The 25,165-nt window shown below is 40.3% G+C and overlaps 2 protein-coding genes, 2 non-coding genes and 1 pseudogene across 8 annotated transcripts; 2 read left to right on the top strand and 3 right to left on the bottom strand.

Annotated features, from left to right (window-relative positions):
* Positions 1–40: 40 nt before the first annotated feature.
* On the bottom strand, positions 41–1,786 carry LOC122878876 (annotated as a pseudogene).
* Positions 1,777–6,765, bottom strand: LOC122878880. Of its 4 annotated transcripts, XM_044202373.1 has the most exons (9): positions 4,002–6,759; positions 3,000–3,070; positions 2,736–2,912; positions 2,584–2,645; positions 2,415–2,501; positions 2,286–2,327; positions 2,044–2,217; positions 1,929–1,964; positions 1,777–1,830 (listed from the first exon to the last, which is right to left on the bottom strand). In XM_044202373.1, the coding sequence occupies exons 1-8, from the start codon at positions 4,157–4,159 to the stop codon at positions 1,929–1,931; spliced, it is 807 nt and encodes a 268-aa protein (XP_044058308.1). In that variant the 5' UTR covers positions 4,160–6,759; the 3' UTR covers positions 1,777–1,830. The 4 variants fall into 4 exon arrangements, 3 of the variants coding, with proteins under 3 accessions (XP_044058308.1, XP_044058309.1, XP_044058307.1); XR_006378564.1 differs by having other exon boundaries at positions 1,929–2,217; positions 4,002–6,758; XM_044202374.1 differs by lacking the exon at positions 2,044–2,217 and having other exon boundaries at positions 4,002–6,765.
* On the top strand, positions 4,896–5,086 carry LOC122879708. The gene has a single exon (XR_006378762.1). It is a non-coding gene; the product is annotated as a U2 spliceosomal RNA (small nuclear RNA).
* Positions 6,080–6,243, top strand: LOC122879723. Its single transcript, XR_006378775.1, has one exon. It is a non-coding gene; the product is annotated as a U1 spliceosomal RNA (small nuclear RNA).
* A 2,702-nt stretch (positions 6,766–9,467) lies between the features above and the next one.
* Positions 9,468–24,713, bottom strand: LOC122878869 (heterogeneous nuclear ribonucleoprotein L-like). 2 transcript variants are annotated; one of them, XM_044202343.1, is made up of 14 exons: positions 24,558–24,713; positions 23,378–23,493; positions 22,914–23,151; positions 20,871–20,956; positions 20,348–20,444; positions 19,799–19,871; positions 14,200–14,232; positions 13,409–13,480; positions 12,760–13,007; positions 12,064–12,185; positions 11,431–11,632; positions 11,060–11,117; positions 10,759–10,869; positions 9,468–10,081 (listed from the first exon to the last, which is right to left on the bottom strand). In XM_044202343.1, exons 1-14 carry the CDS (start codon positions 24,633–24,635, stop codon positions 10,023–10,025), a joined length of 1,593 nt encoding a protein of 530 aa, XP_044058278.1. In that variant the 5' UTR covers positions 24,636–24,713; the 3' UTR covers positions 9,468–10,022. The 2 variants fall into 2 exon arrangements, with proteins under 2 accessions (XP_044058278.1, XP_044058279.1); XM_044202344.1 differs by lacking the exon at positions 14,200–14,232.
* Between the last annotated feature and the right edge of the window lie 452 nt (positions 24,714–25,165).

The raw sequence follows: 25,165 nt of genomic DNA, 5'->3' as shown, positions 1-25,165 counted from the left end.
AACAAATACACATTCCATATGAATATAAAAACACAATGTGTAACATTATGTTCCTTTATTGAATAAGGACAAAACAAAGCAGGTAAACTATCAGCTCCTTTCGAAACTGAAGTCACAGTGACTCTACAAGATGGAAAGCACAGAATCAAAGCATATTATACAAAATGATACATACACATTCAAAGGTCTGTATATAACACACCCTGCATGTCTGCACACTAAAATAAATGCAGGACAAATCCATACACATCAACTGAACAGACAAATGAATGGATGCAGTAGCCTCCCTGCAGCCTTGTATTACACACAGTATACCGCACAAACATCATAAGAGGCCAAATTCGTAAAAAAACCAACCCAAAAAAAAACCCTATTTCCTCTGCCACAGCAGGACATTTTTTACCTAAATTGAAAGCACACATACTAACTAAAATAATTCAACACATATTGGTCCCTCAGCAGCCGACCACTGTCGTCATCAGGGAAGATTGCCGGATTGTCCCAGTCCATGGCTGGTGGCACTCTGGGGGCCCTCTCCTTCCTCAGGCAGGCCACATTGTGGAGGACAGCACAAGCCACAGTAATATCACATGCCCTAACAGGGTTGACCCTTAATTTGTGAAGGCAGTGAAAGCGTGCCTTCAGGAGGCCAAAGGTCATTTCAACTCTGGCCCTGGTCCTGGCATGGGCATGGTTGTAGGCCTGCTGTGCTTCCTGGGGGTCTGTGAAAGGTGTCAGGAGAAAAGGCTGGCAGCCATACCCCCTGTCTCCCAGCAACACACCAGAGAATTCACCTGTCAACACAAAATCTCATCATTACTACCTCATAAACACAGTGATATTCTTGACACAGCCATGATGGTTATAAATAGGGGTTGTGTGGCTTACCTTGTGATAGGCACTGATAGATTTCAGAGGCCCGAAAGATTCTGGAGTCATGGACTGAGCCAGGCCATTTTGCCACAACATTGCTGATCACACAGTCAGCATTGCAGACCATCTGAAATCATAAGATGAGGAATATTACACCAATCAGTGCACATCATTGGCAATGCAGAGTGTTCGTCAATGGACAATATCAAAAAGTTATGTTCACCTGAACATTAATGCTGTGAAAGGATTTCCTATTCACAAAATCGGCCTCATGGGCACCTGAGGGGCTTTTATCCTTATGTGTGTGCAGTCCACTGCACCAATGACATTGGGGAAACCTGTCACACAAAGTAATGAGTATCCTACTATGTGTTAACAGTTGTCCTGTAATTTGTAGATCCTCTTACCTGCAATCCTATAGAACTCCTCTTTCATGTCACAGAGTCTTCTGTGGCCAGGGAAGGAGATGAAGACATCTGCTAATGCTTTGATAGCCAGACACACACTCCTTATTGTGCGGCAAATTGTGGCCTTGTTCAGCTGTTCTGCATCCCCACTGAGTACAGGAAGGCTCCACTAGCAAAAAGCGCAAGGCCACACAAACCATTTGCTCCACACTCAGTGCATGGCTCTGTGCAGTGCGGTGCTTAATCCTGGGACCCAGTAGTCTGCATAGATACCTGATGCCATCTGCAGAAAACCTGTATCTTTCATATAGATGGTCATCAGGGAAGGCCAGTGGGTCCAACCGGTCCCTGAAGACCCTTTCTCGCCTGAAGGCTCTCCTCAGCACAAGTGCTTCTTCATCCACCACATCTCGCAAGAATGGGCATGCCATTGTCAGAGCAGAAAGGAACACACAATTTTGGGCCTTCATATAGGCTAGTGGCCACACCTGGTGCTGGGGTGGGCAAAAGAGGCCGGTGCCTTATAACGATGACTTGGTTGTACTGATTGCTGTGAAAATAAAATATACCTTAGAAAGATGCCACCGCCCTGTGTGCTCACAATAAGAGCTCATATGTCATGGCTCACTTGACTTTACGAGAATATACCTAATTTTTATTTTGAGCTGTGTCATCTTCTTGGAGCTGGGGGAGGAAAGAAAAATAATGATTAATACATTTGTGTTACAGTTAGCATACAGTGTACATTGAAGGCATATCTCACCTCCCTCTCAAGTTTTTTTATTTCAAGGTCCAGTTTCCTAATTGTCCTCTTTTTTATTTCGGACTCCAGTGCAAGATTTTCTATCTTTTTCTTCTTGTACTGAATGTCTATGTCTGCCAGTTCTATTTGGCGCCGGAGGTGGTTGCCATACAACTTTCTGATAGCTTGTGAGCTCTGTGAACACAATACAATTAGCGCAGCTGGAATTTGGCAGGATGTGGTGTCCTTTTATTAATACGCACTATGTTGCCAGGCTGGTTTTCCCACTGTATAGCATCTGGGTCCTGTAAAAGAAATTAGATTTTTTGATTTTGATGAGGACTCCTCACCATTGTAGAGTAAATAGTACTTTCACAGTCTTAACATGATACCTCATGCCTTCTGGAATCCACAGAGATGGTCTCCTCCTCATCATCGTCTCCATCATGTGCTGTTGCTGCTGCACTGGGGCTTTCACCCTATCACATTTAATCGGATTCATATTGAAGCTAGTAGACAAGACATGCCAGGCCTACAGTATGCCTTTGATGGAGTACTCACTGGATCAGCATCGTCTGGTACTTGTGCTGGTGGCTCTAACAGGAACACAGTGCTTCCAGACACTGCAAGGCAATAGGTAAACCAAAGTCAGACAGTCCAAATTGATTCAATATGAATGTGGTTGTATTCCATGTAGAGATGGAAGGACATACCTTGAATGAAGCGGGTGGCATCTTGGGAGGAACCTATGCTCGTCTCTTTCCCCCCAGGGATCCCCTCTAAGACGGGCCTGCCTTTATTTAGCTCCAAGGCCATGTCCTCTGCTGGGGTAAGGTCAGCCTTTGGTGACCCACCACCCGTGCCTTGTCTGTGGGTATTCTTTTTCACTGCTAAAACAGTACAGACAATGTGTGAGCAGGCACCTTCTGGGTACAATATATGCTTGTGCTTTGTTAAATATTAGTCAGGGACCATACCATTCTGCAGAATGTTCTTGTATTTGATTTTGACCTGCTGCCATGTCCGTTTTGGCCCGTTCATGTTTAATCTACATCACACGCACACACACACACACACACACACACACACACACACACACACACATTCTTTATCACAAGAACATTTAATGGAGTCACACTGACAAAAATGACTTGGTATTTTTGTATTGTTTTCAGTAAAAATATATATAAAAAAAAAAAACACTAAAGATGTATTTTCTTGATTTTCTAAATGACCTAGCAAAATAAGTATAGGTTTAGACCAAAAATATAAACTTCAAGTAAATGTGTGCTTAAAACAAGCAAAATTTAAATATCTGTCAATATAATAAGAAAAATTCTCTTGAAATAAGTTTACTTTTTCCATAAACACTTACTTTTAGAAAAGTTCTCTTGTTTCACTGGCAGAGTTTTTGCTTATTTTCCTAGGTTATTTTGCTCTAGAAAATATTTAAGATTTTTTTAGATATTTTTTTGACTGAAAACAAGACAAAAATACTAAGTAAGAAAGACATTTTTGCAGTGCAGTGAGCAACCAACCTTGGGTCCTTTGAAAGGCGCTATATAAATTAAAGTGATTATTATTATAGCTCATCTATGTATTCAAGAAAATTTTATTTATATAGCACTTTTCACAATTGTTTCATTCTGTCAAAGCTGCTTTACATTAATAGAAGCAGGGGAAACACAAAAACCGGTGGACAACATAATAAGCAGAGTACAACGGCTAAGATTAAACCGTACTGAGCGTAGTAACGTAAAATAATAATGTAAGGCTTTAATAATAATATATCATAGCTTTATACAGTGTGATGGAGTTACGTTACACAATTTCACTCATATATGCAGTGCATTTCAATAAAAAATTTAACCGTTTCATAATTACAGTACAACTGCGTTTTTGGAGATGTGAATTAAATATTTGATTTGTAATTGTGATGTTTCAGCGGAGCGGTGAGTGTGTAATTGTGCACTACTTACGCATTCAGGCGGTCTGCAATACTTTGCCACGCTTTTTCTCTTTGCTTTATCACTGTGGCGGTGTTGCCTTTCTTCTTAATTATATCTTTTACCTCCTCGTATGCCTCCATGAGGATTTGTGCTTCCGACGGGGAAAAGTACGCGGCTCTAGTTGCCATGGTAAATCAGTTAATCTGTGATCTGTGGCGGGGTCTATTTGAGTGAGCCGTGAGCGCGCACCTATCCAGGATTGGTTTCACCTGGCTTAATGAATCCGTGTCTGCTCATCCTGGCTTGGTCTTTGTGCAACCAATTAAGCCTGGACGCACATGTTTTGGCTTTATTGAGCTCAGCTGAGTCATTTATCCCGGATGTCTTAATTCTACTTTTGTGCAACAGGCCCCAGTTTGCACATTAAAGCATATATATATATTTTTAAGCTTTTGAAGGAGCATTTGCTGCTGCAGTATTTGTGTTTTTGTATGTAAACTGGTGCTAACTGCAGTTAGGTCTTATGTCCACTAGAGACTGTCGGAGCTGCTTTTGTTTTTGAAAACAGACGCTTTGTCATAAAAAGCGCATCATCAGTCAGGTGTTAGCATTAACATCAATGTAAAATACACACACAGCTGTGTGTATTGTAACGGTGTTGCAAGTGTGCGTCTCCTGCTCTCAATTCCTATTGGATTATAAGGCACCACGTGACCAGGAAGCGCCGAGGAGCCACATTTGTTGATGCGTGTATTTCTTTAAAATAACATCCATGTAGCGACTGCGACAGTTTCCTCGACTGTCGTCCGTCGTGCTTTACTCTTATTTCCCCGCCTGTAGTTAAAGCGTCACGCCGGCCTTCAGACCCGTCAGTGAGGGACCCGGTGCGGGGAAGCAGGTCGTTGCCTCCGACCTGTTTGCAGTATCGCTTCTCGGCCTTTTGGCTAAGATCAAGTGTAGTATCTGTTCTTATCAGTTTAATATCTGATACGTCCCCTACCCGGGGACCATATATTAAATTGATTTTTGGAGCAGGGAGATGGAATAGGGGCTTGCTCCGTCCACTCCACGCATCGACCTGGTATTGCAGAACCTCCAGGACCGGTGCACCCCCCTCTCTATGTTGAATGTTAATAAAAGATGGAAATACTGTTGTTTTCTCTTCAGAGACTATTAACTGCACACTTAATTTGTAAATTAATGTCGTGTTCATTATTCTTGAATCGACAGCAAGAGGCTGCAAAGTGGTTTAATGTTACATGCATGCAACTGTTTAAAGAAGTAATTGCTGAGTGAGAAAAGCAGATTGCAAAGAGAAACGTGCTGTGTTCACTGCCCTTTCCACATTTAATGAAAAATATGAAAACATGCATTTATTCTTAAGTCCTCACTCTGATTGATTGGATTGAATCTTTTAGGCATCTTTTGCTCTCTAGTGTTGTTTCACAGCCCGAGAAACACTGTGTATGTGTGCAGTTTATTTCAGTTGTATGATTATTTGTCCTTGCAGTTAGCCGTATACAGAGACACATACAGTATATATAGATTACTGTTGTTGAACTGCAGTGTGTTTTACTGTACAGCATGTTAAAAATCCTGCTTTGTAAAACGGCCAGCGTTGTTCACTCTCCAGAGCAGCAGGTGGCAGTAGCAGGAATGTGGGTCGCCCACCAGCAGTAAACAAAGAAACAGGAAGTGGTTGTAATGTGAGGGGGGGAGTGTGGTTTGTGTGTTTTTTTATTTTAATTCTTCTGAATTTCAAAAGTGGATCAAACAACTTGTGATTGCAGTATGATTTTAGCTTTGGCTCGCTTGAACTTGCCGCTGGGCTGTTACTCATTTGTTGGAGGTAAAATAGATAAAACTGTTGATTTTAAGTTAGCTTGTAATATGGGAAGGCAGCATTGCATGATGGGAAATATAGCTATTATTTATCAAGTAAATTAGTGTAAAATAATGTTTTTCAGCCTCAGTACAGAACCGTTTCTTGTGTGTTAAATTCCTGTAGATTCGCCCCCCAATAGCCTCTGGGTTTATTAATTTGTCAGCACCGTCGGTGAGCTCGGTCTGTCCGTGAAAGAGTGGCTCGCCTCCGATGTGTACAACTCATACTTACCTGGCAGGGGAGATACCATGATCAAGAAGGTGGTTCACCCAGGGCGAGGCTTAACCATTGCACTCCGGCTGAGCTGACCTCTGCGAATTCCCCAAATGTGGGAATCTCGACTGCATAATTTCTGGTAGTGGGGGACTGCGTTCGCGCTCTCCCCTGATAACATGTTGAATGAAAAGACTTAAATATACGTAAGATTTCACACTAATCTGATAAGTTTTAATCGACCCGATCACTGCAAACACCGCGCAGAAACTTCAAACGCTTTTTTACGAAGTTTTTTATTAATTTACGACAATTTTTATGCGTTCGTATGTAACTTTCAGAGTTATAAAAAAAGTGGCATTTAGTTTGCGTGATGTGTTTTATGGCCGCAAGTGCACGCTTTTTTAGGTAGACCATATATTAGTACCTGCAGCGAAAGACTCATCCCCCCACAATGCACCTCAGAGCGCCACAGGAAGTCATTCCTGCCTGTGGCCATCAAACTCTTTAACTCCTCCCTCTAAGTGTCAGTCTGTATGACCCTAGGTCACTAAACTGGACATTGGATCATTAACATCTCTGCAATACTTATAACAATCGTGCAATAGTCTCTGATTAATACTCCTGTGCAATATATTCTGTTTTCAGTTTAAAATTCCCTATTTATTGATATTTATTCATACTTCTATTACTGCTGTGCAATATCCACCGTCTCATAATCATCTTAATAAGCTACACTTGACTTGACAGTACTCATTACTGGACTATTACTTATTATTTATATTATTACATTGTATTATTATACCGTACATACTTATCAACCGGTAAATCCACTTTGTACTTAATTTATCTTGCCTGTATTATAGTGTATTATATTCTGATTTGCTTAGCACTTCTATTCCTGTGTGCACTGACGTGACAGTGAGCAGCTGAAATGAAAGAGTTTCCCCTCGGGGATCAATAAAGTATTTCTGATTCTGATATATTAAATAGATTCTTGGAACAGGTGTCTCACTTGACTCAATCAATTCGCTGCGAAAAAGTTTGCACTTCTGAATATCAGATCAGTTTTTATATTAATGATTTTATCTCTCAACATGGCCTTACTTTTTTATTTTTAACCAATTGTTGCCTCTGCGTCTGCCATTCTTTCAGAACCATCTCCTCCAAATTATAGGTTTTTATTTTTTACTCGCGTAGACAAGAGGATTTTTTAAGCTTTTAATACCTAGCGTTGGTTATTAAAGCTCAGCAGTCTGTACTAACTGACTATTTATCGAACCCCTCAGCACAACACCAACTTTCTACCTGACTTTTATGTCGATCGTTCTTACCAGTTATGTTTGGATTAGTTTACTTGGTGATTTTTAACTCCCATTGTAAAGCGAATCCTTGATAACTATGCTAGTTAGTTATACTAGACTAGGTTTTTAGATATTATTAATACTTTTCCTCCATCAATTGCTTGCTTGATCTAGTGCATGATTTTAATAAGTTGAGGTCTTCTTTTGAAGACTGCTGCTCCTCCAAGAATTAGCCCACAAATCACCTTGGAAATCTGCTATTTGCCAGCTAAAAAGAAATTGTCGCAGGGCAGAGACACACGAGAGTCTCCCATAAAGTCGCACATGAGAATTTACAAAAAATGCTGTCAGAAAAGAAAGACAAGCCCACTTCTCAAAGATCATTACTGATAACAAACACAACCTCAAAGTCCTCTTCTCCACGATAAACACCCTTTTGAACCAATCTCCAGCCTTCAGTTTAAATGATGAAACGGGTGAGCCTCCATCTACTATGACATCCTTTAGTTTGACAACAGATGACGAAATTGGTGTAACCATCAACAAAATGAAGTCATCCACACTGTTTAAAATCCAGCTTCCAGTGCATCTCCCATTAAACAACAAGAATAATCAACACGTCTCTGCAGCCAAGTACCTTCCCCTCTGCTTTTAAGACAGCTCTAGTGAAACCCCTCCTTAAGAAGCCTGATCTGGACATCAGTGACCTTGCTAATTACAGGCCTGTCTCAAATCCTCCTTTTATAAGTCAACATCTTGAGAAGATTGTATTTGAGCAGTTACAAGGTCACCTGAATTCAGTAATATTTTCGATATATTCCAGTCTTCGATCCAACCACAGCACTGAAACCGCTTTATTAAAAAAAGGTAGTAAATGACCTAAGAATTTCAAACAATATAGCAGTCCTCTTTTTGTTAGATTTGAGCGCTACGATTGATCATGGCATTTTAATCAATCGACTTGAGAAATGAGTGGGTCTCTCTGGCACAGTGCTCTACTAGTTTTGCTCAAACCTGTCTGAAAGAAAATTCTTTGTTAGTTTAGGCAACTTTGTGTCAGACACTTGACATCAAATTTGGCGTTCCTCAAGGAAGGATTCTGGGTCCTATTCTCTTTGGTTATTGGTTATTTTACCTAATGTTTTTGGGTTTTTAAAATGTCAGCAGCTTCAGAAGACAATGCCTCCGGTCTCTACTCCGTCTAATTATACATGCTCCCTCTGGGCAACATAATTAATCACCATGTCAAATATCACTGTTATGCGGACGATACACAACTTTACATCTCGGTTTCACCAGACAACCACAGTTCCTTAAATGCTCTTCTTACCTGCTCTTAACATCTGGTTGAGTAACTTTTCTAAAAAGAAAATGAGGAGAAAACAGAAATTCTACTCATTGGTCCAAAAGTATCCAAAAATATGCCCTTGTCTTTAAACAAAAAGACAAATTTTCACCAGTTAGCCACTACACACTAGTTCAGTAACTCTTGGTTTAGTTGCACAGTTAAACTGTGTCAAAAATCAATACACCTATTCTTTACAGTATGTACTACATACTAATAGTATACAGTTTTGGCTTTATGAAATGAAACTATTGTGACACAGACGTCAAACTGTGACTTTCGAATGTCCCTGCAATTAAACCTGAAAGCAGGGGTCTTTAAGATTGTATACTTGATGCTTTCCAAGATCTCTCTGGAGCTGTTTCACCACCATCCACAACTTTTTTCAAGCTGTGAGCAGCTGCTCCTTTTCCTTTGTGCATCACATTGTGGGATATTAGTGTCCATCAACAGCACAATTGACCATATTTAGTATGCATACTGCCTGGTTTGAGTGTACTTTGTGGTCACTTTTCCAGTGTGAATACACTACATACTCAAAATTAGTATGTAGTATTGATTTGGGACACACTACTACAGTGTAGTTCTTCATAACACCATCAAATACAATGGCTCTGCTCATATCCTCCAGGTAAACTAAACAATACCTTCAGTGCTGGGGAAAATCAGCCTGAAAGCAGTTAAAATTTACCAGACAGGACAAACAGGAGCGCACAAAATAGTAAATGCAAAAGGATGGCACAATAAACTCAATTTTAAATTGATTTTTTATTTTTATTTTCTTAGAACAAAACAATTCTCCATCAGACATGGAGACGCAGAACTGAGTAGGTAGCATTAAAATAACAAAAAAAAAAAAAAAAGTGAGCTATAATAAAAGTTCCAAAAGACAAATCTTTTACAAAACCATGTTGTCCACTGCCACTGAACCAACCTGAGCATAAAACCAATTCTTTCAAATATGCTTTCTCACATGTCCGATTCCTGTATAAGCATAATACAAAAAGTAAAAAGGACAACTTAATATTGAAGACACACGGATACTGATACTCTATAAACCACATCTGGGGCATAAATATCAAAAATGTTAAATGCCTGTTAGCATAAGTCTGCTTAATATACCAAATATGATGACTTTGCACTTTAGGGATCAATTACATTGTGAAAAGGTATTATTTCACAGTATTTGATGTGTTTTTGAAAGTCTATTTTTCCCCAGATGTGTTGCAAGCAGTCATGGTCAAAGTACATGTGAACATGGGAATGGTGGACCAATCTTCGTCTTCCTGGCTACAAGAGTGCACTCAGTTGGCGTGCTGAACAGTGGAGAAGCACAGTTTGAGGGTGTAAGGGTAAGGACCAGCTAGAAAGAGAGAGAAGAGACTAAAAATTAGGCAACGATAAACATTAACCAAGGGACAAAATCAGTCTTCCTCTGGGAGACCTTGCTTATTTAACCCAATAATAATGTTTACATCCTGGTATAAATCTGCTCTTGTCGAAGTTACTCCAGTAAGTTTCGGGGTTGAGCCAAGTGTCATAACTATGCAAGTAAATACAAATACTTACAAAAAAGTGAACATGTAATTAATGCAACATTATGGCTTTTCAGGCCGTGTTACAGACAGCAGCACTGTGAAAAAATAAATAAAAATAATGCAGCGATCATGCATTTGAATTAGGCCATTGCACTGCCGATGCAGAAGGCCACAACGCAATGCAACTTTTTTTGGCAAGGCACTGCGGTGGCCAATCAAATACGCGCAAGTGCACATTGATGGTAGATTACTTTGTAACATGAATGCTGTTTTGCAGTTTACCTGGAGATCTTCGCAACAGAGGACAGCTGTCGCTGTAATAACATTTTCAAGTAGTAAAATCTTGTCTTAAAGCATTATGAAGCATTATGGTCTGTTACTCAAACTGGACAGTGTCAAGGTACCTGAAACACACCTTTTTTTAAAGTCTGAATTCCTGCCCAGCACCACAGAGGCTCATGGGAACAATTTCAGACATTATGTGAGAGTGTCTTACACATACCTGCGTTTTTCATCTGATAGTGGTTCATCATGGCCAGGGCCTCCATGGCATCATTGATGGACTCCCACTCTAGCAGACCTGAAGCACTGCGGTCACTGGGAGCTGCACCACCTGGTGGTTAGAGTGGCCGACAGGGGTCAAAATTACAACACAGTACTTTAAGTGACAAATCTGTCTTTGTTTATTTCTACGGAGGGATTCCAGAGGTAACAGCAGCCGCAATTGATTTTAACTATAATGTTTCTATATGTTCAGTGGCTTAAAAACAAATATCTAAATAAGCAGAATCAAAGCAGCTTACTCTTTCCTGTGAACATTTTGACGTTGACGGGGCACTTGACACCAATCTCATCACAAATCTGTAAAGAGGACAACATCTATTAGGGACTGCGTGCAAAACAGCACTTTAAATGCTTTTATTCTGATAGTCAAAGCTTGCAACAGTTATTTTTAGTACGTTTTTAACTACTTTCATTGGCCATACATATATTCCAATGCAATAAAATACAAATCAGTGGCAATAAATGTTTTCCTTATGTTGCCTTTTTAATAAAAACGAAAATGCAGGTGATGGTGTGTCAATTTTAAAGTAAAATTAGTTTCTCATGTGACACTCAATACATTAACCTACACTCCTCCAAACAAACACCCATATTTCCTCTTTCTACAGACCTGAGAGAAAACCTCTGGCGTGACATCTGGCTGGGCGTTGAAGAAGTGCAACACGTTGCTTGGGTGCTGGATGCGGTTTTTGGCCGCCTGTTCTGGTGAGGTGAACCGGTTGTTCCTGGAGCCGTGGAAGTCCTTGAAACTGCTCGTGCCATCTTCCAGTTCATAGCACTGACCAGGTACGATGGCTTGCTGCTTGGACACGCTGCAGGGAACGATTATTGTAAATTTAAAAACTGCATTTTCATTTACAAGTTAGGAGAGACACCAGGAGAGGCTGGAGCACCGACATTTCCGATCCCCTACAAAGGGTTCTACACGTTAGGAGGAGTTGTACATTAACAGTGTTTGTTGTGCACCAATTTCCACCATAAATATATTGTTTTTCCATCAAGAGTTGCCATCAAGTACGGCTTAAACTGTGTGCAGTGCTGAAGCTTCAGTAACACTTAGGCCAAAAACTAAATAAGGAAGAAATGATTAGTGTACTGACAACCGCATTACTATAACAGCACTAAATTTGTCTCATTTGCACAATGCTTCAGTTCTAATACGCTTGAGGCTTCCTACTTCACAGCAAAGCTTACTTCTTCTGGACAAAAGAAGTGTTTTTGGAACTGGACAGGGTGAACTCACCACACATTCATTCTCTGTGCGAAGAGAAAGTTGTTGTTGAGGTGAGTGATGGCGCGGTCCACTGCATAGCAGTCTCCCATTTCCACCATGGCTGCCCCAGGCTTACTCTTCATGAACTTCACCTATGGAAAGTGACAAGACAGGATTGACCAGTTGTATTGCAATACAGTGCTGCCCTGCCCTCAAGAGACAAAGCATTCATTGGTAGACACAAAGCTCCACCCATGTCACATGAAAACCCGATTCACTTTTGTTTTAAAAAGCAGTCTGTTAAGTTGTTTTCAATTGATAATCCCTGTTTTAGTCTAAAGGTAAATTTTTATTTTTTTAACATTCCTTGCCCTGCTGATAACTTCAGCTTGTTGATTTGCTTCTTCTCATGCATATTCTGCACAATGTACACATTTTTTTACTTTTCTGTGTATTACATGCCCTTTATGTGCTACATTGCGCATTTTCTCTGTACACAGCAAATTGACAGGGGTGTTATTTTGTACCATGTGACTGTAGGTGGGGCTGTCATTTCATTCTTTATCTGTATATACAGCCTGTTTTTCACATGGATGTTTGCATGATAAAGATCTTGCAGGTTGAAACAATGCAAAAAAAACTTGGTAGCTTGCCACTTTTAGTGTGCAGACAGCCTCTCCTTCCACATCACAGCAAAAGTAGACTCATCTACTGTCAGACACTGACCCGCTCTACATTGCCATAGAGACAAAAGATATTGAAGACACGGTCAGCGTTCATCTTGATGGGGTCCAGTCCGTACAACATGACAACTGGAGACTCAGCATGGCCACCATACTCGCCAGGAGGAGGGGGAGGAGGTCCGTAGCCTGGCCCGTAGCTTCTTCCTCCACGCCCTCTCATTGGTGGACCCATGCGGCGACCCTCATAGGGTGGGGACCCATAGCTCTCATCGTAGCCATGGTAGCCACCTCCTGAAGAGTGAGGCAGAGACCAGAAAGTGAGAGGACAGAAAATATGCTACTAATAGAGCAAGGCGAGGGCAACTCAAGAGAACTATTTTTCTAGAAAACGTTGTCATTGCTTGGAGAAAAAGATTTGGTCGCTATATCATAAATACAGCATGTGTATAGTGAAAGTTAAAAATTACAACACGGCACTGCCACTGTGTGGAGGACCCATTTACTTAAAAAAATAAAAATAAAATGAAAATAAATGACTTATTTATCCTAAAACCCATCAAATGTAATACTCCAGACTGTCTACACAACAGAAGTAGTCCTAGTCAGAGTACAGAAGAGATAAGCACAGTATTTTGTAAACGCAAGCATGTTTGAGTGCGTTTTCTGGTTCCCCAGGGGTGCGAGAGCCTTACCGTACTCTGGAGGGTGGTCGCCCAGCAGAGCAGGCTGTCTCTGGCGCTTGTTGGGGTTGGCATTCACATCATCTGTGAGAACAAGACAACAATAGAAGAGGAGAAAGGTAGAAGAAAAAGTGACAGGTAAATATGACAAGAAGAGACTGGGAACAAGACTGGCTGCAATCTCTACATGACAATGGGATGCCTGCGCATTTAAGATATGGTATCACAGTAGACTGACATTTTGATGCAAAAATCTGCCTCAGCTTGCACACCATTAAGTAGATAAGTACTATTTTGATGGGAGTCCTTGATAAAGTCCTGACAAGTTATTTAAGACAGACGCATGCATTTCAAGATGGATTCATCTTGCCTGTAAGTGCCATACCAGCACAGACGTATAACCCTCCCCCCATTACACTCAAGGCAGGCTACAACAATCAAACAATGTAGCTGAAATTATCTTAGTGTCTGTATTAATATTAATTGAGTGAAATGGGGAGGGAGGCACAGGGATGTAACAGATTGCAAGACTGATATTAAGTTCTATGGAAATAACCCTGAAAACACAAGCCCTTTTAATCTGAAAACATCCACAATGGTAAACCTTTAGCATATAAAGTGGAACTGGGGGAAATGGCAAACATGAGGGGGATGCTGATGATCAAGGAAGGATATCAAATAAAAAAAAAACAAAACAAACAAACAAAAAAAACAAAAAAAAAAAAAAAAAAAAAAAAAAATCAGTCTGGATAAATATCACAAATGGCTACATGTATAAATAAAGTTTGTACGCTCACACACACCTGCATTGCTCCCATTGCCATCTGCATCACCATCTGTACAGGTACACAATAATCATACACAATCAGAATGGAAGCCAGGTTAATCAAAAAGGTACATTTTTTTTTTCTGGGCAAATGTGAAATTACCCCCAGTTAAATGTCAGGAGAGTGCAGTAAAACCACTAAAGAACAAGCTGCCTGTCCTCATTTGAGAAGTATTTCAGGATAAATGCAGACAAAAATTTACTATGAAATGCGGATGGCTTGGTACCTCTGCAGGTGACCAACCAGGCTCATGCAGATTCTGCAAGCAATTTGGCAACCAAAAGAGCAAAAGCAGCTTGTAAATTTTGGACACCAGCAGCCACTGTGGCTGGTGCATGAAAAGCTCTCCTGGCTGTCCAGGTATGTAATGTTTTGTAATAAACAGTGTTGGTCATGGGCCAAGCACATCCTACATGAATTAATATGAACTTCACCCGTTCTCCAGATTAAAAACATGATTTACTTCCCAAAAGAAAATTACCACACAAGTCCAGGAAACCACACATAAATGAGATTCCTTATGGCTCTAAACTGCCAACAGAGGGAGCGGCAAGACATAGCGAACAGACATACAGTAGGTTTGAGTGACATTAGAAATGCAGGCTCCGACAGAACCACAACCATCACCCTCTTCCAGAAAGAGAAAGTTTAAGCCTGTATGAGGAAAAAAAAACTCGAGTTATGTCAGTCTTGTGTGGCGATGTTGGGTGCTGGGCTTTGGGGTCATGTGGTGCTGTGCAGTTATGTTCCCTGAGGAGGGTCTCGATTTACTTACTGCATGTTTACAAACAGTGGGAGGAGGATATTTGCTGCAGTAGTTCCACCACTCTCCACTCAATTCATTTCAGCCCATACTCTTATCCATTTCCTCTTTTGGGGAAACAACTCTCCACCTCAGGATCGATTCCTGGTTTTGAAACGCCCATTGGTGGGTCGGTTGACCGTTTGGCTGGCGTTTCCATCCTTTTTGTTCCTTTTTGGAATAGTCCGCTTAGCGCCCACTGGTAGGCCTTGAGGCTGCCATAGAGCACATTTCAGTTGGGAAGCTGGCTCCTCTTAGCCGCAAATTGCCAAACCTGCATCACATGGAAGGCGTTACACAGGTTCTAGAGACTTTAAAGTATTAAGGAAAAAAAACGGCACTCAAAAAAAAGGGATAGCTAAACAGGGATGCATGTAGTAAGAAAATCAGAGGGAGGAAAAGATGAAGAGATGGGGAGAAAGAGCAAGAGAGAAAAGCTGAATTCCATGTTGGAGGAAACACATAAGGGGTAAAACCAAAAATGGGCCTGACTGGGCTCTCAGTGTGCTTGAAGGTGTTGTCAGCAGTGTCTTATCTTCATCAGTTGTCTTGTGTTGACTCCAATGTGACTGGCTACAGCTTGATTCGGGGGTGTGAGTCATCTATTGGATCAGTTGGTACGGCGTCAGCAAGTGTCGGAGAGTGTGTTGCTTGAATGTTTTGTTTTCGTGTCAACAAGCGTGACGAGCAATGCAGCCCAAAACAGTACAGGAAGGGCCAAGGCTTTTAAAAATGTGATCTTGGTCGACTGGTTATTATCAGTATGCGTCATCTGTTGTACTGAGAGATGTCTGTCACTACCTTCTGTTTGGGTGGATGCTGTGTCTTCTCTGGTATCAGTCTCCATTTGGTGTAGACAGTGGGGGGGATTGTAGATGTAAGCTTTGGCCTGCTTCAATGTGTCATTCGCTTGTGTCTCAAAATGGGTAGGAAAGGGGGAAGGGGGGAGGGACCAAGTGTAGCTCAGTGCCCAAAACTCCCCACCCTCTAGAAGTGTGCGTTGTCTTCGTGGCTCTTGTGCTGGAATGCGGAGATGAGGAATGAGTGGTATATCAGTCCTACATCGTCATGTTGAATGGGTGGTGTCTTGTAGTTTATCCCCGTGTATCTCAGGGGACATTTGGCCCTCTGTATGATAGTGGTTGTGTCCTCACTGAAGAAGTGGATAGTTGAGATGGTGGTTGCTGAGTGGTGATGTTGTCAGCATGTATCTGCCTCTCCCTCTTAGCACAAATTCCTGTGCATGTTTTTTGGACTTGGTGAGATCACAGATTTATCAGGATAAGATAAGAGTTACATGATGTTGCAGATATATATATATTTTTTTAATACTGATGTTGGTCCATGCCTCTGTTCTCACTTCTCAGACAAATGACACTTCAAAATATCAGCTACAGATAAGGCTGGCTGTCTGACACCAACTGGTTTTGTCAGACACACTTTTTATTTTATATCAATACCCATTTTGGCTGGCTTGAGTGGGACTCTGACCATAAGTGCTAGGACTTCAGTATGCTGTTGGTCAACGGGATTTTGTGTCAAAGTTAAAAAACACAACCAAATGGGAGAATTTAATGGTAGAAGTTAGATGACAGTGGAAAAGACCAGGATCAGTCTTGGTGACAAGCACATTTTTTTCAAGGATGAAATACATGTTGCCTGAACTGTTAAAAAAAATATTAGTAATAGTGCTAACATTTTGAACTTCAAGTTAAACTCACTTCTTTCACCCCAAGCAATCCCAAAAACCCTGCAGAATGTACAGGTGTGGTAAGGAAGGCAGGAACTGCAAATGCTGGCAAAAAGAAAACTTTGCACACAACAGGGTTGTTTCTTAATGGCTGAAATACGTAAACAGGATTCTTAAGAGGTAATAAGAAACACCCATCACGCAGCAGTGTGTTCATCAGACAGCACTTTTGTCTTCTGTCTCGGGGATGGCTTTTGTAACCGATAGAAAACTCTACTGCACTGAAACCCCATTGGAATCAAAGTATCACAAATCCTAAAATCAACCTCATGTATCCTTTGAAGAGAAGTAATATTTAAAACTTCCCTATTACTTTTACTACAACTGGTATAAAAAAATACAAAAAAACAAAACAAACAAAACCCCAACAACGTTGTAGAGGAAAAGTCATTTTGTCATGTCTGGCTATGTTTGTTTTTCTTTCTCTCTGCTGTACTCTGGTCTCTCATACAAAAGAGATCTTGATCTCAACAGACAATGCCTTATTAAATAAAAGGTTGTGTACAAGAGTGAATTGGTTTTGCAATGAGGAACTGGTCTCAATTCTCTATGATAAGATATTTAAATAAGAAATGTAGCACTGTGAAACAGCTGAAAGATTTTGCAGCATTGTGATCATGCAAACCTTTTAAAATATGTTTGGTTCTTAAACAATTGTTAACAACATGTACAACAATAATGGACAAATTCCTCTTAAAGGATTTGACACATTATTTACTAGCAACATCCAACCCTTGGTAAGATGCTACACATGTGGTCCTGTACTTAACCTGACTATTGAATGTATAGTCACTGTATTATTACTGGCAGTGACTAACAGGTCAACTAAGGCTATGGTTGGTGACACTGTCCAAGAGATATGAAGGACTGGAAACAACAAGTTCATTTCTGCAATAATTACAGCTCAGGAGCTGCTGAAACAGGATACACAGTCCCATAAAGTGCAGCTGTCACTGCATTGTTTTTGTATAGTTTCAAGTACCTAATGAATGGAGACACAACTTTAACCAGTAAATGTAGAAATGTATTTCATCAGAGAGCAACTGATAACCGGAGTCATAATGTGGCAAAATTCAGATCAGGTGTGAGCCCAGGTCTGTCCAATCACATGAACACAGTAAGATTAGACAAGTGGCCAAATCAGTCTCTAATCTTTCTGAAAATGTCTCATGTCATGACTCATTTAGGCTAATTAGGATATAATGCTGTGATGTTTCATCATTAATTGAAATAAAAGTAGTTTGTCCCCCCATGTGCATAATTTGGTCTCTACTTTTGTCTCTCGTCATCAGGCTACGCCAATGAGCACGACTAGTCAAATGCACACCGCCTGCACACAGTTAGCTTGAATATTTACATTACGGCAGAAAGCAGGAGTAGTAGTAGTTCTGAAGCATGATATGCTGTGTATCTATATTATTAAATTCATTAGCATTAACACCACAGCCACTTCCTGCTCTCTGTCAGCACGGTTCACTGATGTACTGACTTCACAACCGGAGCCTGCTGCACTGTGCGCTGTTAATTTGTCTGATTAGCCACTAGCACTATTTGAAAGCCATGGTCCTGCTGTAGCTTCAGCCATTATGCTGTTCTGAACAGTCATGTGGAGGCGTAATAGTATGCTGTATTAAAACTACTCTGACAAGTACAATTTACTCTAGTGATTTAAGTAAGTGTTACTCGTTACTACCCACCTCTGGATTCCACTGCCTCGATTCCCATCCCACCGAGTTTGAAAAATGTTTTTTGCATAAAAAATACACGAGCCTTGTAAAAGATTCATAAAATCCTACTTCCTATGTCTTAGCATCTTTAAGACTTTTGAAAGATTGATATAAGACATTTTAATACCAATTAAGGCCTTATTTTTAGTTTAATGAATTCAGTGCCTTTTAAGACTTTAAAGGATCTGCAGGAAACTTTGTTTACGCTTTCCACCATTACAGTATTACTGTAGCTGACTGTATTTTAGAGGATTAAACTTACAATACAATGTAAATATCTACGGTTTGGTGTCCTGAATAAAAGCTAATTTTGTGGTTAATACAAAACAAAAAAATTGACAGTCATTTTGCCTTGTATGAACTTTATGACTTCTGCATAAATTAAACATTTTTAATTTTAACATCTTCTCTTTGCATAATCTTGAGGAAATGATCATCGGACATACTGTTTTAATGAGATTTAGTTACTATTTCAAAATTTGATAATTTCATTTTAAAATGCAGCAATCATTAAATCGTGATGCAATAACTTATTTGATACAGATGTTTTAATTTTGTGCGCTTGTGTGAGACTTTAAATGACCAAAAGGGGCGGAGCATGTTGCGTTTCATTTAAACTCTGTTGTGACAAACGAGCCAAAGCCAGTCAGGTAAAGCAAACCAGAACAACTGCATGCCACAAGGACCAAGAAAGCTACCCTCAAGATATAGAGGAACATACCATTTCCAGACATCACGTGCTTTCTTCCAGTAAAGTGACTAATTGTTCACCTTGAAAAATACAGTTGCTTGTGAGTTATGTCATCTTTCTGTCTGCAAATATGTTCCTACCATCCCCACCACACAGCAGAGTTTAGCTTTTAGTTTTAAAATATGTCACTGGAATTGTGGGTATTCATTTCACATTTCTGATCTCATGCTAAAATTACTGATATCCACTTTTTTGTAATAAAATGGTTGGATTGTTATGAGCTATCTATCTGAATATTATTCACAACAAACTGACTCCTGCATATGAACCCTGACCACATAGTGTGTATTGAGAAGTGTTAAGGTAAGCAACACTTCAGTCATAATGCCACACAAGTTCTTCCCAAAATACTGTATTAGTATATTCAACACAAATTTAGAATATATCTGTAGCATTATCAATGAAGGATGTTGCCTCCATCTTCCCAGCAGTCCGCTTGCTGAAACTCCCCACAGTGGCAGTAAGGGTGCTTAACAGTAGCAGGCTTCTAAGCTACAAAGCGTGTGTGGCGCTCAGCAACTGTGTTCGGGTGTTTAAGGTTTTACCTGGGCCTCCCAGATTGGGGTTCGTGTAGTCCCAGGTGTCTTGGTCATTCTTGAACACATTCAGACGAGTGGGCTGAGGAAATAAAATTTATATGAATACAAGCATGAATATAGAAACCAAAGTTTCAACCTGGCTGACAATAAATATATAGCTATTTTTACATTTATAAATTAGGTTTGCTTATAGTCCAAATATAACTGAAACAACAGCAACTGCGTTAGTGTTACAACTTTCTGGACACACAGTCCAGATAACCGCTGCTGTTCTCATCTACACAAACAGGTCCATTTTATGGTAAATGGATTTACCACTTTTATAATTTCACACGAAAATATGGAGTTCGGAAACAATAACCTGCAATTATTATACCTTTGTAAAAACGTGTAATCTTGTTAAGACAGTCATGAGGTGTTACATCAACTCAGAAAGATAACATTCCTACCAGGGCTATTGTTTTGGTTTGCATTATATCGTGCAGGTGTTCATGCCGTTCCCACGACACCCATTTTGTTTATGAACATTGACTGTGCCATGTTTTGCAGGAATACCTTGGCATACTCGATCTTCAGCGTGCAGCAGCCAGAGTAGATGTCTGCTCCGTTGAGCGATGCCTTGGCCCGCTGGGCGCTTTGCACAGAGTCAAATGTGATGACAGGGTTAAGGACAATACAGGGAAGTACCACGTTATAAGAAAGATAAAATACACACTGTTATGTTGTTCCTAGTTTCTGTAATCCCACGTGGATAGGACAACATTTCGACCAGAACTGGTCTTCCTCGGGTACTTTTTTTTGCCCGAAGAAGAGTCATGTGCAGGTATTTTTTGTTCTTTTGAGCAGATCTGTACCCAGCACCTGCAACACACTTTTGGATGTGCATATGCATCCTTATGATTGGCAGCCTACCAGAAACCTGCCAGTCACCAGCAACTACTAGTGCTGTATCATGAAATACATCTATATGTTTTAGAATATTGTTTTTGTCATGCTGTGGAAATCCACTAGTAGTCAACACACCGCAGTCAACAATCAGATTGTGACCATGCCAGATAGCGCTCATGGAAAAGGATATTCAACCATCGCCTGGACGCCGTTCTTCCTGAAGATGACGATTCTCTGGACAGGCCCACAGTTGTTGCAGATAGTGTAGAGGACATCCTGTGAAAATTTACGGAGTTAAAAAACAAAACCAACTATATACATACTACACAGAAACACAGAGGCAAACGTTAAATCAAAGTGAGCACAACAACATCGTGGTATATGTAAATGTAACCTCAGTTTAACATACAAAAAATGGCAGAGGTATAAAGAAGTTGTTGTCATGGTTTGCAGTGAATACTTCAAGTACAGCTAGGAGCCCATATGCATCTCAAAATTTGATCAGGATTTTGTTTCCTTATGCATGGCTTTTTTTTTTTAATTAAAATTAAATTTATATATATATATATATAAAAAATTAAAATTATAATTATATATAAAAAACCCAGACCTTTTCTAACTGTAATGACCACATTCACTAAAACATAATATCCATAAAAAAATTTTTGGGATAAGTTTAGGGCAGCAACTAAAAGTTTTTCCATTTCTTTCTTCTGTTTTAGATGATTGGAAATTGAATACTTTTGCGTTTTGCACTGTTCGTCACACAGAACAAGACATTTGAAGATGTGACCTTGGACTCTTAGATAGACACTTGTCACTATTTTCTGACATTTCAGAATCAGAAATACTTTATTGATCCCCGTAGGGAAACTCTTTAATTTTATAGATAAAATGATTAATTGAGAAAAGAATCGATAATGAAAATAATCCCCTATGATAGACCACAATATGAAAACAGAACCAGCAAATCCTCACAATAGAGAAGCTGGATAAAGGAAATGTTTTGTGTTTTTGTTTCATGAATGACTTGCATGCGTGGCAGCCCTGGATGTTTGGTTTCTGTTTCCTATGCTGAGCAGTTGACTGCCACCATTGTAGTCATATTAAATATTTTAGCACACCAAATTCTGCTGGAATTCTAACTAGGCGGCATGTTTCCAACACAATAACACAGAACATCTCAGAAACAAACTCCAGGAGAGCAGCAGAGGAGTACACTGAGAAATTACAAGCTAAAACTAAAACATTAGCTAACTAGCATAACTTCTAACAGGCTTCTGTACTACCAACAGTAGGCTACGGACACTTCAACAACACGCCGTCAGTTGTTCAGGCTGGCACTCAATGCAGCTCTGTAGAGATTAATTAAACACTGGCACCACTGTACCATATGAATAAAAAATAAATAAATAATAATAAAAAAAAAAAAAAAAAAGAGATGAAACGCCACACTTCCAGTCAAGAGACATAAGCTGCGTTTCGACCGCAGAAACTTTCCCCAGGGACTAGGAACCTTTGGAGGAACTCGTTTCCACCGCAGGGACCAGGGTCTAAATTAAGTTCCAGGGACATTAATTTACCCCCCCAAAAAAGGTCCCTGCTCCGGGGTAGGACTTTTCAGAAGTACTGGGACTTTCGGGATGACCAGTCGGTTGAAGGTAAAACACATAAGGCCCACATAATGCTTGCTAAATACTATTGCTACGTCAAAAACTAACATTAACTACATGCTAACGCTAACCACTAATGGCGTAGAATCGTGGTGTTCCTTAAGACAAGAGTTGGCTAAATTAATTGATACAACTGTACATAATGATATCTTGTTAATGCTGTCGCAGTGAGACAATGTTTATTTTTTTCCAACGTGTTTTTCCAGATGAAAACGGGCAGGAACACTGAACTGCGGCTGCAGATCAGTGTGTTTACTCCAGGCAAGCACACTGATTACCATCAGCAGCCCTCGTCCCATGTCTTCTGCTGAAGCACACAAAGGCTGTATTTTGCACATTTATATTTCTGCAGATAAATAAATAGTAACTAAATGTGTGTATTGTGGCTTTTCTAGTATCTGAATTTGTGTAATCTTCCCGGGTCTTTCGGCTGCGGTGGAAACGCACACAACAGTGAGCTGAGGAACTTTTTGGTTCCTTGAAAAGTAGTTCCCGGGTATAAAAGTTCCGGGTACTTTGGGTGGAAATGCAGCTATAGTAGCCCAAATATTTGCATTTACCGTGGTGATGGGGTAGATGGGGTTCATGATGGTGAGCAGAAGAACATTGTTGACACTTCTAGAGTCGTCAGAGTCTCCCGGCCTGGAGATCTTCTGGCTAGTGGAGTAGTTGATAAAGGCTGGGTGGCCGGCGATGTAAACTTGGTTGTCTGCAGCATAGGTTACGGCTGTGGATGATCCGTTCATGTCTTCGTACTCAACCAGTGCCTGACGCTTCTTGGGCATCACCACCACATAGCTAAAAACAAAAAGCAATGAAGGGATCAGATGAAAAAAAGCAGATGCTGGAAATTCAACCAGACCACATTTGCAGCTAATTGCTTGTTATTCTAAACTTCATATTTTGCAGGAACTAAACCCGCCATGCACATAACCTTGGGCTGTGTTAATTAATCAGCACTGTGGAAAGGACACTCTTCTTTCACATATTTTCCACACAAATGAAGCTGTGGTCCTTTCTCTACCTGATGGCTCCAAATTCTTGTAAGGCCTCCACAAGGTCAGCCTCTGTAACACCATCCACCAGCCCCCGGACGTGCACCACCACAGAAGGAAGGGTCTTGTGTGGATCTTCGTATCCCTGTGTAGAAACACCCCCCCATAAAATTAGCAAACAAGTTCATTGTTAACATTTTCTTGTCTCATTTAAAATTTACTCACATGACTTTCTTGCAATTTTTACAAACTGTAAGTGTTTGTATTTACTGTAAGATGTGTAATGTACTATTTTGTGCATATTTATAATGTTGTGTAGATGCATTTTTAAAAAAAAATATGACGATGTATTCTATTTTTAGGATGGCTTTTTAACATCTGACCAGAGATAGCAAATGAAAATTAGATTTTTTTAAAAATGTTTATCAGTGAGCATTGTCCCAGCCATATAAACTAATAAAACAAATAAGGGTATTTAAAAAAATAAAATAAACAATTCAAAGAGAAAACAGCCAATAGAGTCTGTCACGTGTTCCGTATTTGTTATGCTTGCTTTAAAACAAAATACTAAATAACCTCAGGTCACTCGGTGTGTGTGTGTGTGTGTGTGTGTGTGTGTGTGTGTGTGTGTGTGTGTGTGTGTAGTTAGTCAATTGCCGCGGCTCGTGTATTGTTTTAATGTTTAATTTAACACGCTTTTCACCAAATCTAAAGCAATGGTGGTTTAACCAATCTTGCATATCAATGAGACTAAAATGTTACCCCACACAAACTAGCGGCCGACTCGATGCTGGCCAGTCTTAACACCCCGATTACCATGTGTAGCTCACGGCTAGCATAATGCTAACGTTACCGGTAACGTTACTAGAACAAAGCCGGGCTCAGGCGAGGCCCGGCTGGGGAAACCGCCCTCAAACGATCCCATTCAGACCGTACAGCACAGGTAGCTGTACGACATATGTTAGGCGACGTGTTCTCGTTAGCCTCAGACGTATAATATACAACGTTAGCTCACTAAAAACAAGAGTTATGCACGACAACCCGTCACACAAACATAGATGTAATGACCTGTGACGCGTCGTGACATTTTTTTTTTTTCCCCCCTCAACGCGCATCTGAATGAATCAAACTCTACGAAAACCACCGCGACCGTGTTTGTTATGCAAGTTAAACTAATCTCCAGTGCAGCTCACGCAAAAAACAACTCACCGTGGCCATTCCGTCGGTTTTCTGTCTTTTCGTTGCCCTGCCGTCTTCGCTGTAGTAACGGCTCGCCGCAGTAGCCATGTTGTCCCGGTTAAAAAGGATGGTGGTAGTGACGATGAACTGAAATGGACGGAAAAGTCAAGAAAAACGAGGCTCGTGTATCCACGCCCAGTACAACGCCACCGCGCGCTGTGATTGGCTCAGGCAGCTGTCAATCTATTCGTGACTTGAGTGTCAACCAATAGGTGAAAAGGACGCGTAAATAGGCTTTAACTCGCGGTATTAATGTCGTTATCCAAAGATCTACGCAAAGCACCCTAAGCCACCTGTTTATTCTGATAAGTTACTTGGTATATTAATGCGTTCAAGTTAGCAGACATTATTTTTTTTAATTATATATAAAAATGCACCAGTAGTGTTCATTACTTTGACTACTGTTCCTCCACTTAATTTTCAAGATGTTTGTATTTTGTACCAGTTGTAGACCTGTTTTGCAGTAAATGGTCACCAAAGAGTCATGTCTAGTTTTTACCCTTACTTAGTTTGAAATGTCTTCTTTTTAGAATTGCACATAAGTACAGTAAAAGCACTGGCATTAATCTAGTGATACA

This window comes from Siniperca chuatsi, linkage group LG7 (genome assembly GCF_020085105.1).
Source record: "Siniperca chuatsi isolate FFG_IHB_CAS linkage group LG7, ASM2008510v1, whole genome shotgun sequence".
Taxonomy (NCBI): Eukaryota; Metazoa; Chordata; class Actinopteri; order Centrarchiformes; family Sinipercidae; genus Siniperca; species Siniperca chuatsi.
Note: the sequence above shows the minus strand (reverse complement) of the source record. Positions and strands in the feature narration are given on the sequence as shown.

What these genes read in the sequence shown, in the direction of transcription:
- LOC122878880 (XM_044202372.1), bottom strand. Translation starts at nt 4,159, where the DNA reads ATGGCAACTAGAGCCGCGTACTTTTCCCCGTCGGAAGCACAAATCCTC. An exon ending in TACCAGACGATGCTGATCCA is followed by an intron (nt 2,502 to 2,583) that starts GTGAGTACTCCA and finishes TAAATGTGATAG; the next exon opens with GGTGAAAGCCCCAGTGCAGC. An exon ending in TGGATTCCAGAAGGCATGAG is followed by an intron (nt 2,328 to 2,414) that starts GTATCATGTTAA and finishes TTTCTTTTACAG; the next exon opens with GACCCAGATGCTATACAGTG.
- LOC122878869 (XM_044202343.1), bottom strand. Translation starts at nt 24,635, where the DNA reads ATGGCTACTGCGGCGAGCCGTTACTACAGCGAAGACGGCAGGGCAACG. An exon ending in TGAAGATCGAGTATGCCAAG is followed by an intron (nt 19,872 to 20,347) that starts GTATTCCTGCAA and finishes TTATTTCCTCAG; the next exon opens with CCCACTCGTCTGAATGTGTT. An exon ending in CAAAATGTTCACAGGAAAGA is followed by an intron (nt 10,870 to 11,059) that starts GTAAGCTGCTTT and finishes TCTAACCACCAG; the next exon opens with GTGGTGCAGCTCCCAGTGAC.